The sequence below is a fragment of the Pyrus communis genome, chromosome 16 (assembly GCF_963583255.1).
Source record: "Pyrus communis chromosome 16, drPyrComm1.1, whole genome shotgun sequence".
NCBI classification, from domain to species: domain Eukaryota; kingdom Viridiplantae; phylum Streptophyta; class Magnoliopsida; order Rosales; family Rosaceae; genus Pyrus; species Pyrus communis.
In genome coordinates this window covers 5,762,393-5,779,036 of record NC_084818.1, presented here as the reverse complement: position 1 = coordinate 5,779,036, position 16,644 = coordinate 5,762,393, and the positions used below count along the sequence as shown (strand labels likewise).

General features: G+C 39.1%; 4 protein-coding genes across 4 annotated transcripts; 3 read left to right on the top strand and 1 right to left on the bottom strand.

Moving 5' to 3' along the window:
• The first annotated feature begins 274 nt into the window (after positions 1-274).
• On the top strand, positions 275-1,602 carry LOC137719407 (UDP-glycosyltransferase 76F1-like). The gene is made up of 2 exons (XM_068458447.1): positions 275-764; positions 922-1,602. The coding sequence occupies exons 1-2, from the start codon at positions 284-286 to the stop codon at positions 1,416-1,418; spliced, it is 978 nt and encodes a 325-aa protein (XP_068314548.1). The 5' UTR covers positions 275-283; the 3' UTR covers positions 1,419-1,602.
• Positions 1,603-4,879: 3,277 nt separating this feature from the next.
• Positions 4,880-6,779, top strand: LOC137719472 (UDP-glycosyltransferase 76F1-like). The gene is made up of 2 exons (XM_068458507.1): positions 4,880-5,348; positions 5,887-6,779. The coding sequence occupies exons 1-2, from the start codon at positions 4,880-4,882 to the stop codon at positions 6,777-6,779; spliced, it is 1,362 nt and encodes a 453-aa protein (XP_068314608.1).
• A 4,311-nt stretch (positions 6,780-11,090) lies between these two features.
• LOC137719687 (uncharacterized) lies at positions 11,091-11,732 on the bottom strand. The gene is made up of 2 exons (XM_068458730.1): positions 11,415-11,732; positions 11,091-11,330 (listed from the first exon to the last, which is right to left on the bottom strand). The coding sequence occupies exons 1-2, from the start codon at positions 11,730-11,732 to the stop codon at positions 11,091-11,093; spliced, it is 558 nt and encodes a 185-aa protein (XP_068314831.1).
• A 3,568-nt stretch (positions 11,733-15,300) lies between these two features.
• On the top strand, positions 15,301-16,026 carry LOC137720388 (16.9 kDa class I heat shock protein 2-like). The gene has a single exon (XM_068459453.1). It carries the CDS (start codon positions 15,412-15,414, stop codon positions 15,877-15,879), a length of 468 nt encoding a protein of 155 aa, XP_068315554.1. The 5' UTR covers positions 15,301-15,411; the 3' UTR covers positions 15,880-16,026.
• Positions 16,027-16,644: the final 618 nt, after the last annotated feature.

The window sequence follows — 16,644 nt, the reverse complement described above, 5'->3', positions numbered from 1 at the left end:
AACTTCAACAGAGCCATCAATAAGATAAGGTTCCAGGGTTGCGTCATGCGTGAGCAAATTTCCCATATTATATATTTTCCTAAGGTAGGTTATATGTTACTATATAAGTGAGAGTAGAATACTTTCATTTGTTTCTTCACTTGTATAATAAAATATCTGTGTATAATCATGTTTCGAACACATTAAAAAATATTTTTTCTCGAGCTCCGCCGCCTCATCAGTCAGCATTCACAATAAGTTCACAGTCACAAGCTAAACAAACGTAAACACTGTCGATTGGAAAATGGAACAAAGCAAAGGCAGGAGACTGGTCCTCTTCCCATTTCCCTTCCAAGGGCACATAAACCCTATGCTGGAACTGGCCAATATTCTGCATTCCAAAGGCTTCTCCATAGCCATCATCTACACCAACTTCAACTCCCTCAATCCTTCAACCCTAAATCCACACTTCACCTACCATTCAATCCCTGTTGACTTGACAGAAAACGAGGTATCCATTAAGGATTTAATCGTTTTTGTTTCTATTCTAAATGCTAAATGTGTTGAGCCTTTCAGAGAATGCTTGGCCGGGCTGTTATCCGATGACGTTAATTTGGAGGGCACCATTGCATGCTTGATCACCGACCTTCTCTTCGACTTCACTCGATCTGTTGCGGAGAGCTTTAAGCTGCCGAGGATGATGTTAAGGACCGGGGGTGCCGCTTCCTTTGTTGTTTATTCTGCAATTCCACTTCTCAAGGAAAAGGGTTACCTACCAATATCAAGTACAATCTCAAGCCAACAAAACTCTATTATCGATTGTCTTTTTTTTTTTTTTTTTTTTTTTTTTTTTTATATCTCATATTTGGCTTCCTATTTTGACAATAATTAGACTCTCGACTAGAAAACTTACAATTGACCTTCTATTTTGACAATAATTAGATTCTCGACTAGAAGAGCCAGTAACGGAGCTTTCACCTATCAAAGTTAAAGACCTACCCACGATGCCCAATTGCGACCCTGAGGATTTCTATCAACTGATAACCAACACGACAAATGAATCCAAGGCTTCTTATGGACTCATTTTCAATACTTTTGAAGATCTTGAAGGACATGGACTTGCCACAATTCGCCAAGAATATTACCCCAATATTCCAATTTTCCCAATAGGTCCATTTCACAAGTGTAGCCTTGCAACCTCTTCTTCTTCAAGTAGTTTGTTAGCACAAGACCAAAGTTGCATTTCATGGCTAAACACTCAAGCGCCAAAATCTGTTGCTTATGTTAGCTTTGGGAGCCTTGCCAAGATAGATCAAGCTCAATTTTTGGAGATTGCTTGGGGGTTGGCCAATAGTGGCCAATCCTTTTTGTGGGTGGTTCGACCCGGATTAGTTCAAGAGTCAGATTGGCTTGAAGTGTTGCCCAATGGATTTCGCTGAAACATTGAACATTGAACAAGAGGGCTTGAAGTGTTGCCCAATGGATTTGTATGCCATGTTTCAGCGATCAAATGGTGGATGCAAGATTTGTGAGTGATGTTTGGAAGATAGGGCTGCAATTGGAGCACGGGATTGAGAGAGGTGAGGTTGAAAGAATAATTAGAAGACTAATGGTTGAGAAAGAAGGGGAAGAGTTCAAAGAGAGAGCCCTAAAATTGAAGGAAAAGGCAAATCTTTGCCTCAAAGAAGGTGGCTCTTCGTACAAATCTTTGGATGGCTTGGTTAAACACATTTTATCGTTATAAATCGTTTGTTTTTTAAACTAACATCTAGATATTGTTTTTAAAATTCCTTTTATGTATGATGTATTATATCAATAATTATCATGATTCGTCTGTCTCATTATGTTTAAAGAAAATGGTTGTCCATCATCTTTATCATATCTTTCATAATTGTCGTATCTTTTTCCCTTGTGCCATTACAAGTGTTCAACTACCTTTTTCTTTATACAAAAGATTAATTGAAAAAATGAGAATTGAATACATAATCTCAAGTGTTCAACTACCTTTGGCCTCGTTTGACACGTCAGATAACATACTGGATATGATTCATAATACAGAAGCAGTTGTTTGGTGCACTCTTGTACTAAATAAGCACCCGCTTAATTATCCGGTCCATCAAATTTTAGGAGGATGTAGTCAATTTGGATTTCATAGGATTTTAAAAGACTTTTTTGAGTGATAGATTTCAAAGAATTGTAGAATCCTTACAACTTTCAAATGGATTTTCAAGGATTCTTATGGATTTTGATTAAAGATTTGAATGGATTTGGAGAGATTTCTTGTCATTTAAAATGCCTTGCCATCCAATGTAAAATGCCTAGTTCTCCCAATCCTCCATGTTTTTCGGATGCCCAATTCTCCTAAACCTTAATTTAAAATGCCCAGTTCTCCCAACACTGTAAATAGGTTCACTCCTATTAAATAGGAAAACAATCTCAGTATTAGCAATGAATGCGTAGATTACCTCGTCAGGGAGGGATGCAGTGGATAATTAGCTTGATTTGCCTTTGCGTGTTATACACCTCCAAAAAGAGAGAAAGAATCTCGGTTGCAAAGTGGAGAAAGAAAGAAAGCTCGGTTGCAGAGTGGAAATTATTTGATTTACCTTTGTCCATTTCATTGAAAAAGAGAGAAAGAATCTCGGTTGAAGAGTGGATAATTAGCAGGTAAGATAAAATATTTTCAATGAAATGGGAAGAGAGAAGGAAAGAAAGTTCGGTTGCAGAGTGGAGAGAGAGAGAGAGAGAGAGAGAAAGAAAGAATTCGAAGGGGGTTAGAAAGAAACCCTAAGGGTGGAGGTAGGATTCTTTATAGTCTTTTTGAGCTTCTCTTCTCAAATCCTACAAAATCACTCATTCAATGGAATCCATCAAAATTTATAAATTTTTGAATACATATAGATTTGTATAGACTCAATAAAAATCCGTTAAAATCCTAGCTGACTACATCAGGATTCTAAAATTATGTCCGTTGATCTTCTTCAATTCATCCGATCTGACGGTTGAAAATTAAAAAGGTATGTGAGAAGTAAAATGAGGTGTGTGGATTTCACATCCCTAGTTAGATAAGGGTATTGTTGTACAAAAGCCAATGGCTATATATGCTCTTAAGTGTAATAACATTACCAAGTAATAAGAATCAGTTCATTACAATCATTTCTCTCTCTACATTTTCTCCTCTTCTCTCTAACTTCTTTCGTGCTCGAGTAGTTCTGGGCTTCTACATGAAGATCTTGAATGACGTGAAAACTTGCCAATTCGCCAAGCATATTACCACATTATTCTAATTTTTCCAATAGGTCCATTTCACAAGTGGGGCCCAACAACCTCTTCTTCTTCAAATAGTTTATTAGCACAAGACCAAAGTTGCATTTCATGGCTAAACACTCAAGCGCCAAAATATGTTGCTTATGTAGCTTTGGGAGCAATGCCAAGATAGATCAAGCTCACTTTTTGGAGATTCCTTGGGGCTTGGCCAACAGTGGCCAACCTTTTTTGTGGGACACTCGACCCAGATTAGGTCAAGAGGTAGAAGTGTTGCCTAACGGATTTCTAGAAGCGTTGAATGAGAGGGATCATGTTGTAAATGGGCTTCACAAAAAGAAGTGTTAGCCCACCAAGCAGTCGGAGATTTTTGAACTCATTGAGGTTGGAATTCTACATTAGAGAGCATTTGTGAAGAGGTCCCTATGATTTGTACGTCATTTTTAAGTGGTCAAATGGTGGATACAAGATTTATAAGTAATGTTTGGAAGGTAGGGCTATTGGTGCATGGGATTGAGAGAGGCGAGGTTGAAAGAACAATTAGAAGATTGATGGTTGAGAAAGAAGGGGAAGAGATCAAAGAGAGAGCCTTAAAGTTGACGGAACAGGCAAATCTTTGCCTCAAAGAAGGTGGCTCTTCGTCCAATCTTTGAATGGCTTTGTTAATCATATTTTATCATTATAAATTGTTTTTGAAACTAAAATCCAGTTGTTTTTTAAACTCCGTTCACGTATCATGTATTATATCATGAATTATCATGATGCTTATGTGTCGTCGTGTTTTAAAAAAAATATGGTCCATTATCTTTATCTTATTCTTCAGAATTATTCTGTTTTTTTCTCTTGCTCCATCACAATTATCCAATTATCTTTTTCTTTATGTAAAGCACTATTAAAGAAATATGATTTGATACAGAACTTCGAGTTAAAGATATATGCATAAACATGAGCAAGGGTATGTGCATGAATAGTAAACCATTGGGCTTAGTCAATAATTTCAATTAAGTAATGAATCCTTTTATCTGTGGATTATCAGCATGATTTATCGTGTGTAAACACTTCGTCACTTCCCCTCCAATCGAAAGTATAGTTGTTGGATTGCCCCACCCTGCAATGGTCGGTTATGCAAACGAAGAAGGCTCCAAACTACGACTAATAGAGTTAACGAAAGAAAGATATCTCGGTGAATACCATTTAGAAGAAATAAAATTACAAAGTGGATAACAAGTACCTCTGAAAGGATTGGTTGCGGAAGACAAAGATTGGTGTGGTGGTAAAATCAGGTGAGCAAATTTAGTCCTTTAAGTAAGAGTGTGCCCCTTTGGTACGGGTAGAAAAACGTGTAGGTGGTGGTGGTGAAGTAGATGAAGTTGGGGTTGAAGAAGTAGAGGATGTGAGACTTACTGGTAAAAGATCACTTGTAAGTAACCACAAAAAGTAGTAACGACAAAAGGAGCTCGTGGTGGACATGTGAGATTTAGGAAATAAAATAAACTTCAACAGAGCCATCAAATAAGATAATGCTTAAAAAAAAATAAGCCATATAATATTTTCCAAGCTCAGCATTCAGCAATAAATTTAAGCTCATAAGTCACGACTCACAAGCTAAACAAACATAAACATTGTCGATTCAAAAATGGAGCAAAGCGAAGTCAGGAAACTGATACTCTTCCCACTGCCCTTCCAAGGGCACATAAACCCTATGCTGGAACTGGCCAACATTCTGCATTCCAAAGGCTTCTCCATAGCCATCATCCACACCAACTTCAACTCCCTCAATCCTTCAACCCGAAACCCATACTTCACCTACCATTCAATCCCTGTTGACCTGACAGAAACCGAGGTCTCCCTCAAGGATTTCACCGTTCTTCTTTCTATTCTAAATGCTAAATGTGTTGAGCCTTTCAGAGAATGCTTGGCCGGATTGTTATCCGATAAGGACCCCATTGCATGCTTGATCTCCGACCCTTTCTTTGACTTCACTGGATCGGTTGCGGAGAGCTTTAAGCTGCCGAGGATCATGTTAAGTACCGGGAGTGCCGCTTCCTTCGCTGTTTATGCTGCATTTCCACTTCTCAAAGAAAAGGGTTACCTACCAATACAAGGTACAATCTCAAGTCAACAAAACCCTATTGTCAAATATATTTTTGTCTCATCATTTTTACTAATTAATCCACGCAATATGAATAATAGACTGATAACACCATACCAAGACTAATGACTCGTTTCAGATTCTTTTTGTAAGTAGCATTTTGTTTTTACTCCTAAGCGATTATGCAATATGTGCTTTTATTATAAACCTGTCAAAAAAATTATTAAAAACTCAAATGTTTCTTGGAAAAAAAACTTCAAAGTGATTCTTCTTCTTCTTCTTCTTCTTCTTCTTCTTCTTCTTCAGAAATCACTCTATAGATCCAAAAATGCTTTTGGTTACCCAAAAAAAGTTTTAGTACTTCTAGAAGCGATCCCAAGTTGGCACTTAGGCAACTTATGCATATTTGAGTTAGGTTAGTTAGCTAGGTTAGCATTTATATTCCTTACTCTCCCTCCTTGTAAATTAGGATTTTAGAATATGCAATAAAAGGCAAAATATGTATACTTACTAGAAACCTTATATTTGGCTTTCTATTTGAAAATAATTAGATTCTCGACTAGAAGAGCCGGTGATGGAGCTTTCACCTATCAAATTTAAAGACCTACCAATGATGCCCAATTGCGATCCTGAAGATTACTATCAACTGATAACCAACGTCGCAAATGAGCCCAAGGCTTCTCATGGTTTCATCTGCAATACTTTTGAAGATCTTGAGGGACATGCACTTGCCACAATTCACCAAGAATATTACCCTAATATTCCAATTTTCTCACTAGGTCCATTTCACAAGTGTGGCCCTACAACCTCTTCTTCTTCAACTAGTTTATTAGCACAAGACCAAAGATGCATTTCATGGCTAAACACTCAAGCGCCAAAATCTGTTGCTTATGTTAGCTTTGGGAGCGTTGCCAAGATAGACCAAGCTAAATTTTTGGAGATTGCTTGGGGCTTGGCCAACAGTGGCCAACCTTTTTTGTGGGGGATTCGACCTGGATTAGTTGAAGAGTTGGATTGGCTTAAAGTATTGCCTAATGGGTTTTTAGAAGCGTTGAACGAGAAGGCCCATATTGTGAAATGGTCTCCACAAAAAGAAGTGTTGGCCCATCCAGCAGTTGGAGTCTTTTGGACTCACTGTGGTTGGAATTCTATACTGGAGAGCATTTGTGAAGGGGTCCCTATGATTTGCACGCCATGTTTTAGTGAACAAATGTTGAATGCAAGATATGTGAGCGATGTTTGGAAGGTAGGGCTGCAGTTGGAGCACGGGATTGGGAGAGGTGAGGTTGAAAGAACAATTAGAAGACTGATGGTTGAAAAAGAAGGGGAAGAGATAAAAAAGAGAGCCTTAAAGTTGATGGAAAAGGCAAATCTTTGCCTCAAAGAAGGTGCCTCTTCATGCCAGTCTTTGGATGGCTTGGTTAAGCACATATTATCATTATAAATCTTTTGTTTTCTGAAACTAAAGTCCAGTTGTTGTTTACTGAAACTCCTTTGATGTATTATGTAATTATATCATGAATTATAATGATTCGTTTGTCTCATTATGTTTAAAGAAAATGGTGGTCCATCATCATTATCATATTTTTCAGAATTATTCTATGTTTTTTCCCGTGCCCCCTTACAATTTCGAATTACCTTTTTCTTTAAGCAAAGCACTATTTAAAAAATAAGAATAGAATACAGAATCTCGAGTGAAAGATTTATGATTTATGCATATTAATAAACATGTGCAAGGGTAATGTACATTATCTATATACTAAAACCCGGTGGAAAGCACTGTTCATGAGCAGTGTTTTGGCAGAACTGTCCTTGAGCTGCTGCCCATTCACAGCTATTTTTTTTCATTTTGCACAGTGAATTTACAATTTTACCCTTTGCATACACGTGTTGGTCATTGTGGAAAAGAAACCTGCTTCTACGGGATCTCGACGCGTTGATATGGTTCTAGAAATTCTGGTCCTTCTGGACTCTTCGTTCCATTTCGAAGCCAAGCTCTCAGACGTCTGATTCTTTCTAAAAAACTCTAGCCCTCTCCTTCCCGAACACACTTCCCACAAACGTCTATGCTGCGTCTTCTTCGATTAACACTTTTGAAACAAGAAATTAAATCGATCTCCAAAAGTTCAACCCCTAAACTGGATCAGGATCCATCACCATCTCGTGGTGCCTTGCTTAGATCGGCTCTACACTCATCATCGATGACTCTGCCTCCACGGAGGACTCCACAAATCCCATCACCGATAAAGGTAAAGCACGACCACCTCTCCATTTTGTAGAAAAATAATATATGGCTGAATTGTTTTTTCATTGATACGTGAAAGTGTATATATATACAAATACATTCCTTGAGTAGCAAGGATTCCTTCTACAAGTTAGAAGTACAATTACAATTTAAGTCTAACTACTTTCCTATTTGTCTAACACTCCCCCTCAAGTTGGAGAGTGAATGTCAAGAACGCCCAACTTGCGTAACATGGTTGAAAATTTCTCCTTCCCAAGAGGCTTCATAAATAAGTCTGCCAACTGATGTGTCGTACCAACATACTTGGTAGTTATAGTGCCATCAACAATCTTATTACGTATAAAATGACAATCCATCTCAATGTGGCGAGTACACTCATGAAAAACAGGGTTGGCAGCAATATGCAATGCTGCTTGATTGTCACAAAATAGATCAGATGGACCGGTTAAGGGAATGTTCAAATCCTTCAATAGGAAGCGCAACCAAATTATCTCACAACAAGCACCTGACATAGCTCTATATTCCGCTTCAGTAGAAGAAAGTGACACAGTTTTCTGTCGCTTTGTCCGCCATGAAATCAAAGAATTTCCCAAGAAAACACAGTAGCCAATAGTCAATCTACGAGTAATAGGACAACCCGCCCAGTCAGAATCATAAAAAGCAGTCAACTTGATTATTGTCAGAACGGAATAGTAAGCCTTGACCCGGAGTAGACTTCAAATAACGAACAACTCAAAATGCAACATCCATATGAGAAGTACGTGGCTCATGCATAAACCGACTCAGAACATGTACAGGGTAGGTGATATCTTGCCAAGTTATTGTGAGATAAATTAACCGTCTTACTAGACGCCGATACTTTTAGGATCCTTGAGAAGTTCCCCTTTGTCAGATAGTTTTGTATCATCCATAGGAAAGGCAATGGGTCATGCTCCCAAAAAGCCATAATCTTTGAGAATTTCTAATGCATATTTACGCTGAGAAATATAAATGCCACGTTTGGACCGAGAAACCTCGATACCTAGAAAGTACTTTAAATTACCAAGATCCTTAATCCGAAAGTGATTGTGGAGAAAAAGTTTCAGAGAATCAATTACACATACATCATTGCCTGTTATCACAATATCATCCACATAAATGAGCAAGGTTGTAAAAGAAGTACCTGACTTTTTCGTAAACAATGAATAGTCAGCTTTGAATTGTTGAAATCCAGCAGAAAGAATGACACTAGTGAACTTGGCAAACCATTGACAAGAAGCCTGCTTGAAACCATAAAGAGATTTGTGGAGGCGACACACAAGATTCTCCCCTTGTCGCCGAAGACCAGGAATGGGAGACATATAGATTTCCTCATCTAAATCACCATGCAAGAAAGCATTATTGATGTCAAGCTGATGAAGAGACCAAGATTGACTAGCAGCAAGGGCAAGAAGACAGCGCACAGTGATTATTTTAGCAGTAGGAGAGAAGGTGTCATGATAATCGATACCTTCGGCCTGTGTGAAACCTTTGGCAACCAAACGGGCTTTGTAACGCTCAATAGAACCATCAGAATTATGCTTAAGTTTGTATACCCATTTACAATCAATGGGAACTTTGCCGGAGGGCAGGGTAGTTATGGTCCAAGTGCGGTTGGCATGTAGGGCATTTAGTTCCTCGCTCATAGCACGACGCCAGCTAGGATCACCAGCAGCCTCTACAAAAGAAGATGGTTCGACACCTCGACTCACAGAATAGATATATGAAAGATGATGTGGAGATAAACGATGGTAAGAAACATAATTACAGAGGGGATGCCGCATACCTTTGACAGAACTTGGTGGCGAAGACAAGGACGGGTGTGGAGGCAGAATCACCTGCGAGCAAACGTAGTCCTTTAAATAAGGTGGGGGTGCATGGGAGCGGGAAGACACACGGAGAGATGGAGAGGGTGCAGGAGAGGGCACGGGTGGTAAGTGGGGCCGTGGGTGGGGGAAGGGATCATGCAGTGCGGTGCTGGGAATTGGGTCAGGAGGCGGGGAAATAAGAAGTAATGAGGGAGGGGGCGGTGGTGTAAGGCCTGGGGAGGTGGGAAAATGGACGTCCATTAAAGGAGGAATGGGTAGGGAGATGTTTTGGGATGGGGGGTCCGTGATAGATGTAGTGGGAGGGGAAGCAAAAGGAAAAAAATCCTCATGGAAGATGACATCCGGACTAGTGAAGGTGCGATGTGTGGCAAGGTCATAGAGTTTATAAGCCTTTTGACCAACAGGGTAGCCAATGAAGATACAACGATGAGCTCTAGGAGAGAACTTAGCGGGCGGAAAGACGGATATGGCATAGGCTAAACAACCGAAAACACGGAAGTGATCATAGAGCGAAGGTTTATTGTGGAGGACTGCAAAAGGTGTTTTGTTATTGAGAAGGCAGGTAGGAAGACGATTGATGGTATAGGCGACAGTGAGGATACACTCACCCCAAAACTTGAGGGGAAGGTGTGATTGAAACTGAACTGCTCCAACAGTTTCAAGGAAGTGCCTGTGTTTGCGTTCAACAACGCCATTTTGCTGGGGCGTGTAAACGCAAGAAGTTTGAAAAACAACCCTATGTTTCGCCAAAGGACAAACATCACAAGCATGACTAGAATCCAAAGAACATGGGAAAAAACTAGAGGCTAAAACTTGTAAACGAGCAGAAAAGGGATGGCCGAGGCACTTATGCCAGAGAGAGGAGGGTATGGTGATGACGTTGCATAGAGGTTGGCCAGTGGGGAGAGAGGCAAGGGCCACAAGGTAGTAAAGGTCGTCACGTCGCTTACCCACACCAATCGTCGCTTTCGAAACCAAGTCTTGCAAAATACACCAAGATGGGAAAAAGGTCACGGAATAAGATAAACCATCTGTAAGCTTACCAACGGATAAAAAGTCCACTTTAAAAGTAGGAACACATAAAACATCATTCAAATCAATCGAGGAATTTAAGTGAAGAGTGCCAGTTAAAGTGATGGGAGTTGTAGCACCACTAGGCAAGGATACGGTCGACAAAAGTGAAGCAGAAGTGTGAACCAAATTGGAAGGTGAGGAAGTAATATGGTCTGTGGAGCCACTGTCAAGGATCCAGGGACCATGACATGGGCCAACAAGTAATAAAACTTTGGCGAAGTCAGCACTAGAGAAGGCATGAACTTGAGGAGAAGACGACGAGGCTGCAGAATCGTCAAGGGCAGCAAGGAGACGAATGTATTGATCAGCGGACAGATTGGGCATGGCTAACTGTAGGTCGTGAAGGCTAGGAGAGTTGTGCACCTGATGGGTAGATGGTGAAGAGCGCGATGTGAAGGCCCTGGAGTTGTTGCCTGTGAAGAGCCGGGGGCTGCTGGAAGACCGTGAAGGCGCTGGGGCACTACGGGTAGAAGAAGCAGCAGTGTTGCTGCGAGAGGAGCCGCCAGAGGTGGACGCACGGCGTGGCGGGCGTCAGGGTTGCCCATGAAGAGGATGGCCAACGGGATAGCCATGCAGCTTATGGCAGGTCTCACGAGTATGAAAATCGTAGTCGCAGTAGGTACAATGGAGCGGAGGTGTCTGAGGAGAGGCGGAAAGAATCGCAGACAGCCATGGCAGCGAGAGAGTCGATGGGATGGACAGAGCCTAAGGATCGTTGTTTCTCAGCCTGAGAAACAGAAGAACATGCTTGACGAACAGTAAGTAAAGGATTCATCAAGAGGATTTGGTCACGAATAGCAGAGAAAGAGTCGTGAATACCCATGAGGAACTGCATAAGGTGTTGCCGTTCACACTTGGTGCCATAAGAGCACGTGCAGCCGTCACTATAAGAGGCAAGCTCATCCTAAATAACTTTGAGGCGAGTAAAATAAGCGGAGACAGAAGAGGATCCTTGAGAAATTGTAGCAAGCTCACAGTTGAGTTGGAAGATGTGAGGCGCGTTGCTCTGCAAGAACCGTTCGTGAAGGTCGTCCAACACATCCTGAGCAGTGGTGGTAAAGAGAACGGATTCTTGAAGATCAGGTTCCAAGGAATGAAGAAGCCAAGAAAGAATCATGTCATTGCAACGACGCCAAGCTGCGTGAGCATCAGGATCGTCAGAGGAAGAAGCTTCCTGAACATCGCCAGTGATAAAACCAAGCTTGTTCTTGGCACTCAAGGAAATCTGCATGCCACGAGCCAGGAGGTGTAATTATCACCATTTAATTTTTTGGAGACAAGAACAAGGTTTGGGTGGTCTGAATGATGAATGTAAAAGGGGCCATCGGAGGAAGAAGAGTTGGCCATAAGGAACGGCAGAGATGTCTGCCAAAAAAAATAGAGCTAGGGTTAGGGTTTTGAACCTGCTCTGTATACCATGTAGAAAAATAATATATGGCTGAATTGTTTTTTCATTGATACGTGAAAGTGTATATATATACAAATACATTCCTTGAGTAGCAAGGATTCCTCCTACAAATTAGGAGTACAATTACAATTTAAGTCTAACTACTTTCCTATTTGTCTAACACATTTCTTCATTTTCATGGCCGAATGTCAAATCAAGCGACTCTGACTCATGCATGTGTGTATTCTGTAAAGAGGCTTCTCAATCTGTTGTCTGGACTAAAGAAAACGAGGATGGGGCTCTCGAAAATTTCAAATCCCAAAAAAGAGAAAGGTATATATTTTGTTTAGTTTCTTTGTATCTATAAGAATAATTTTTATTTTAGGTTTCTTCAAAGCTGCTGGAGTTTGGATTTCATATGTTTTTTCAGGTGATTTATTTGTTAGATCTTATGGATATTTAGGTATGAATTGGCAGAAGATTGTGCAGATGATGAAGCAAAGCAGGTGATTTATAATAAGTGACTTTTTCTTTGTTCTTTATTGTACTATAGATTCAAATTTATCATTAAATTTATTCGCAAAATCCAGGCAATGTTGCTCTACATGATACAAGAGATCGACACTTCATCCATATGTAAGTTTCTCTAATAAATACTTTGAACAAATGCAGAGGTGGTATTAATTTCCTTTGACTAGAAATTTAGAGGTTTCTTAAGGTACAATGTTATCAAACTCAATTTTTCTAATTTTCTGATTTTGGGGTATTGCAGGGAGTGCTAATATGCAGATTTTCTGGGATTTTTTGTTTTTGAATGGGTATGTGCTGTTTTTAACGTTTCAGTTCTCACATGTTTCGTTCTTTTATTCTGTTGTTTGCCTGCTTTCATGGTGCTTCTTAATTTTCATTTTTCAATGTTGGGTGATGGAAATTTGTAAAAATAGTTGTAGTTTTTTGAGAAAGTTGGGGATTTTAATTATATTTTCTGTGTAATCCCACTGTAACACTGAAAAATAATTGAAAATTGATGGTTTTTTTTTTCACTTTCTCTCAAATGTTTTTTCTTGAATTTAAAAGCATCTTTCCCGATTGGTTACTATGGTTTTGCTCTCTCTAATTAGTTATTTCATATTCTCTCCAACCTTTTTGTCTAATTTTATTTTTCATTTATTTGGTGGCTTTATGCAAAGTTAGCATGAGATTTTCACATGACATGGTTGATGAGTAGAGAAACTCATCTGGAGAATGAACCCACCAAGGTATAAACAAAAATCGTTCTTTGGGTTCATACAGAAGTATGAATTTTCTTTTAGCGTATAACTTTGACGCAATAATTTTTCTCATGGATTATAAGATATCTTAGGGATTTTACCTACTTGGCAGACAACGATGTTACTTTAAAGGAGCTGAGATCAGCATGTCACAATAGTCTCACAAGCAGATGCCCATACATCACATTAAGCAAGTTTCAATCTTTTTAGCTTTCAATTAATATTTCGTGCTGATATTTGATTGAATTTTGTTTGGGTGTTTGGTTTCGGGATTTCTCAAGTTGAATTGCAACGTGGGTAATGAGAAAAAAAAAAAAAGGATTTGGTCTCTGGTTACAAGGTGACTTCACCTCTCACCCTCTCTGAAACTCAATTTTGAAGTTGTCATCCCTATATATATTTTTTTGGATCAGTATCACCATGGGTCATCTGAATATCAGCCTTTTATTTTGTCTTATAGTTTTATCATCCTACATCGTTGGTTGATTGTCTTTGTTTTCTTCTGCAGTTGCATAGAGAGCTGTGTAAGGTACTCTCTGCAATTGATTGCAAAATCATGTCAATTTTTCCTTCTTTGGAAACAACTAGGAGTAAGTCTGGTATCCAAACTTTATGTTCGCTGCATGTAGCACTTGAAAAGATTAAGAATCTTCTTTAGCATTGCTCAGAATGCAGTCAACTTTATTTGATAGGTATTCCCTCAATTTGCATTTGTAATTTATGTAGTAGTGCTACTCCAACTTTTCAAGTAAAAAATTATTTCCCAAATCTACTCTGGAGGAATAAATTTATGTTTTGGTGTTTAAATTTGTTTCATTCATGATGAGTTTGTATATAAATTGTACTGTGTCTATAATGGGCAAATTATTTGTTATCAATTAGGCTACAATGGAATCGCAAATTTATCGAGTATATCTTAGATTCTTGGTTGCATATTCACCTACTCACAACTATTGTATTTTGTCTATTGACTGGATGGATTTTTATAATTTCCAGACCTACGGTTGCAATGACTTTGACATGTTAAATTGGAGTTGCATCTTTTTTTTTTTTTTTTTTTTCACGAAATTCATTATCTTACTAGCTTGGGAATTAATTGATATACTTTATTCGCTTGCGTGATGCCAATGGGTTTTGATGTTGTTGCTGCAAGCTTTAATTCATCAGTGTTTGGATCATTGTACCTATCTGTTGGTCGAATGCTGACGTGAGTAATAATTTTAAATTTTACATCTTGAAGATTAATCATAAGTTGTGTTTAATTTGTGATGTTTATCATGCCCTTTAGATTTCCACATTTGTTGGTTTCATTTATGTAGTTTCATGGATGATACGATTACAGAGGTACTATAGGAAGTTGCTGAATTTCATGCGCACTATTAAGGTTGGACTCTTTCTCAAACACACTCCCATTTTCTTGAATGTTGACCGGGTACAATTTATTGTTATTTCTATATCAGTTTGTTGAAATTGGCAAACGCAGCAAGGTTAAGTATGAGCTCGACAAGAAAAGTGGCCTTATAGTAGTGAGAATCTTCTTTTTCTTCACTTACAGGTTGCACGTCTAATTTTTGTTGAAATGCAACTTAATTGATGATTATCCTGCTAAAATAAATCACCATCACCTATGCATAAATCATGTTTTTAGCAATTCATACAATGACTAAAATAACAACACTTTCAAAGCCGGACAAACAGACAATGACGTCAAAAAAATGTATAGTATTATGAAATATGAGATACCCTGGATGCTTCAATCGTTAGATTTTAATTAAATTTTAATTTTTATCGGTGAAATATAATCTGACTTGGAGATATCTTGAACAGCATCGGAAACCTCCAATCCAACAAGTCGAATGCAAAACCAAATGGGCTTTTTTTTACTGCCAATTAATTATTTGGGCTGGAAAGGAACTAACCCAATTTAGTGTACTGGGCTGTCGTTCTTGAAATTGCTATTATTTTGTTTTTCCAAAAAACTGAAGTTTCAAGAAGTTCATGGAAGCTCATGGAACTCTCTGTTTTCTCTCTTTTTTTTTTTTTTCTTTTTTTTTTTTCCTGCACCGTACACCTGTCTGTAATTCTCAAAGAACCATGAAAACACCTGAACCTTCTTTGGCAACCTATAAATACAACCACTCTCACACTCACCTTTGTCAGATAAGATCGTCGAAAGCAATCTAAGCAAAAATCACTCATTCAAATTTTTTGGATTCACGCCCAGCAAAAACCCAACTCAAACCCAGCATCCAATGGCTCTCAGTCTCTTTGGCAACGGCCGACAAAGCAACTTCTTCGACCCCTTCTCTCTGGAAATCTGGGATCCATTCGAGGGCTTCGGCACTCTGGCCAACATCCCCACCTCCGCCCGTGAAACCACCGCCATTGCCAACACCCGCATCGACTGGAAGGAGACACCGGAGGCCCACATCTTCAAGGCGGACCTCCCGGGGATAAAAAAGGAGGAGGTGAAAGTGGAGGTGGAGGACGGGAGGGTCCTGCAGATCAGCGGCGAGAGGAGCCGGGAGCAGGAGGAGAAGAACGACAAGTGGCACAGGGTGGAGAGGAGCAGTGGCAAGTTTATGAGGAGGTTCAGGCTGCCGGAGAACGCGAAGATTGATCAGGTGAAGGCATCGATGGAGAATGGAGTCCTGACTGTGACTGTGCCGAAAGAGGAGGAGAAGAAGCCTGCTGTCAAGGCCATTGACATCTCCGGCTAAGCTCTTGTTGTGTTAATTTCTGCTTCTGTGTATTTCCGAGTATACGTATGTGAGATGAGTGATATGCTGTGTCAATTTTCATGTATGGTTTCTTGTTCTAAATATTATAATAAATCTTTATAAAAGTTGAGTGCATTTTATTTTTTAAGAAGTGTCTCTTAGAGAAGATCTATTTAATTTTTTTACTACGAATATGGAGATCTACTTAATTTTCTTACTACAAGTAAGAGTCCTTTGGTGGTCGAAATTCCTAGCTGCTATTTTTGGTTTGATTTGTGAACAAGGTTATAATTTCAAATTTTGAATTGGTGATTGTTTCCCTTAGTTTTTAGTTTTGAGTCTTCAATCAATTGATGTTTTTCTTGAACATGTGATTGATTCAATATTAAAGTTTTAATTTTTTTTGTTCATGCGATTGATTTAATTAATTTAATTTTAGATATATTTTAAGAAAAAATTAGTTGTCTGGTTAATAGGTTACGATGCATGTGTGATCGGCCTGACCCTGTGGTTCTGAGTCTTTACTCTTTCATATGACCATTTGGAACATTCAGGCCAAGGTATGATTCGATGTATACTTGTTCTTCACACGGGCATCCCTTTATTTCGAATAATGATCTTGTGCTTTCGCACACCATGCTAAACTTGTACTTTGGTGAAATTGGATTCTATACCTTTCCTGCAAAGATGTTACCGATTTGTGGACAATCCAACCACAGTCAAGACGATATAGATATTTTATGATTTTGTTTGTTGTATCGACAA

Coding starts and splice junctions, on each gene's coding strand:
- LOC137719407 (XM_068458447.1), top strand. CDS start 284: ATGGAACAAAGCAAAGGCAGGAGACTGGTCCTCTTCCCATTTCCCTTC. Junction 765..921: donor GGGTTACCTACCAATATCAA/GTACAATCTCAA, acceptor GACAATAATTAG/ATTCTCGACTAGAAGAGCCA.
- LOC137720388 (XM_068459453.1), top strand. CDS start 15,412: ATGGCTCTCAGTCTCTTTGGCAACGGCCGACAAAGCAACTTCTTCGAC.
- LOC137719472 (XM_068458507.1), top strand. CDS start 4,880: ATGGAGCAAAGCGAAGTCAGGAAACTGATACTCTTCCCACTGCCCTTC. Junction 5,349..5,886: donor GGGTTACCTACCAATACAAG/GTACAATCTCAA, acceptor GAAAATAATTAG/ATTCTCGACTAGAAGAGCCG.
- LOC137719687 (XM_068458730.1), bottom strand. CDS start 11,732: ATGCAGATTTCCTTGAGTGCCAAGAACAAGCTTGGTTTTATCACTGGC. Junction 11,331..11,414: donor CTTATTTTACTCGCCTCAAA/GTTATTTAGGAT, acceptor CACCTTATGCAG/TTCCTCATGGGTATTCACGA.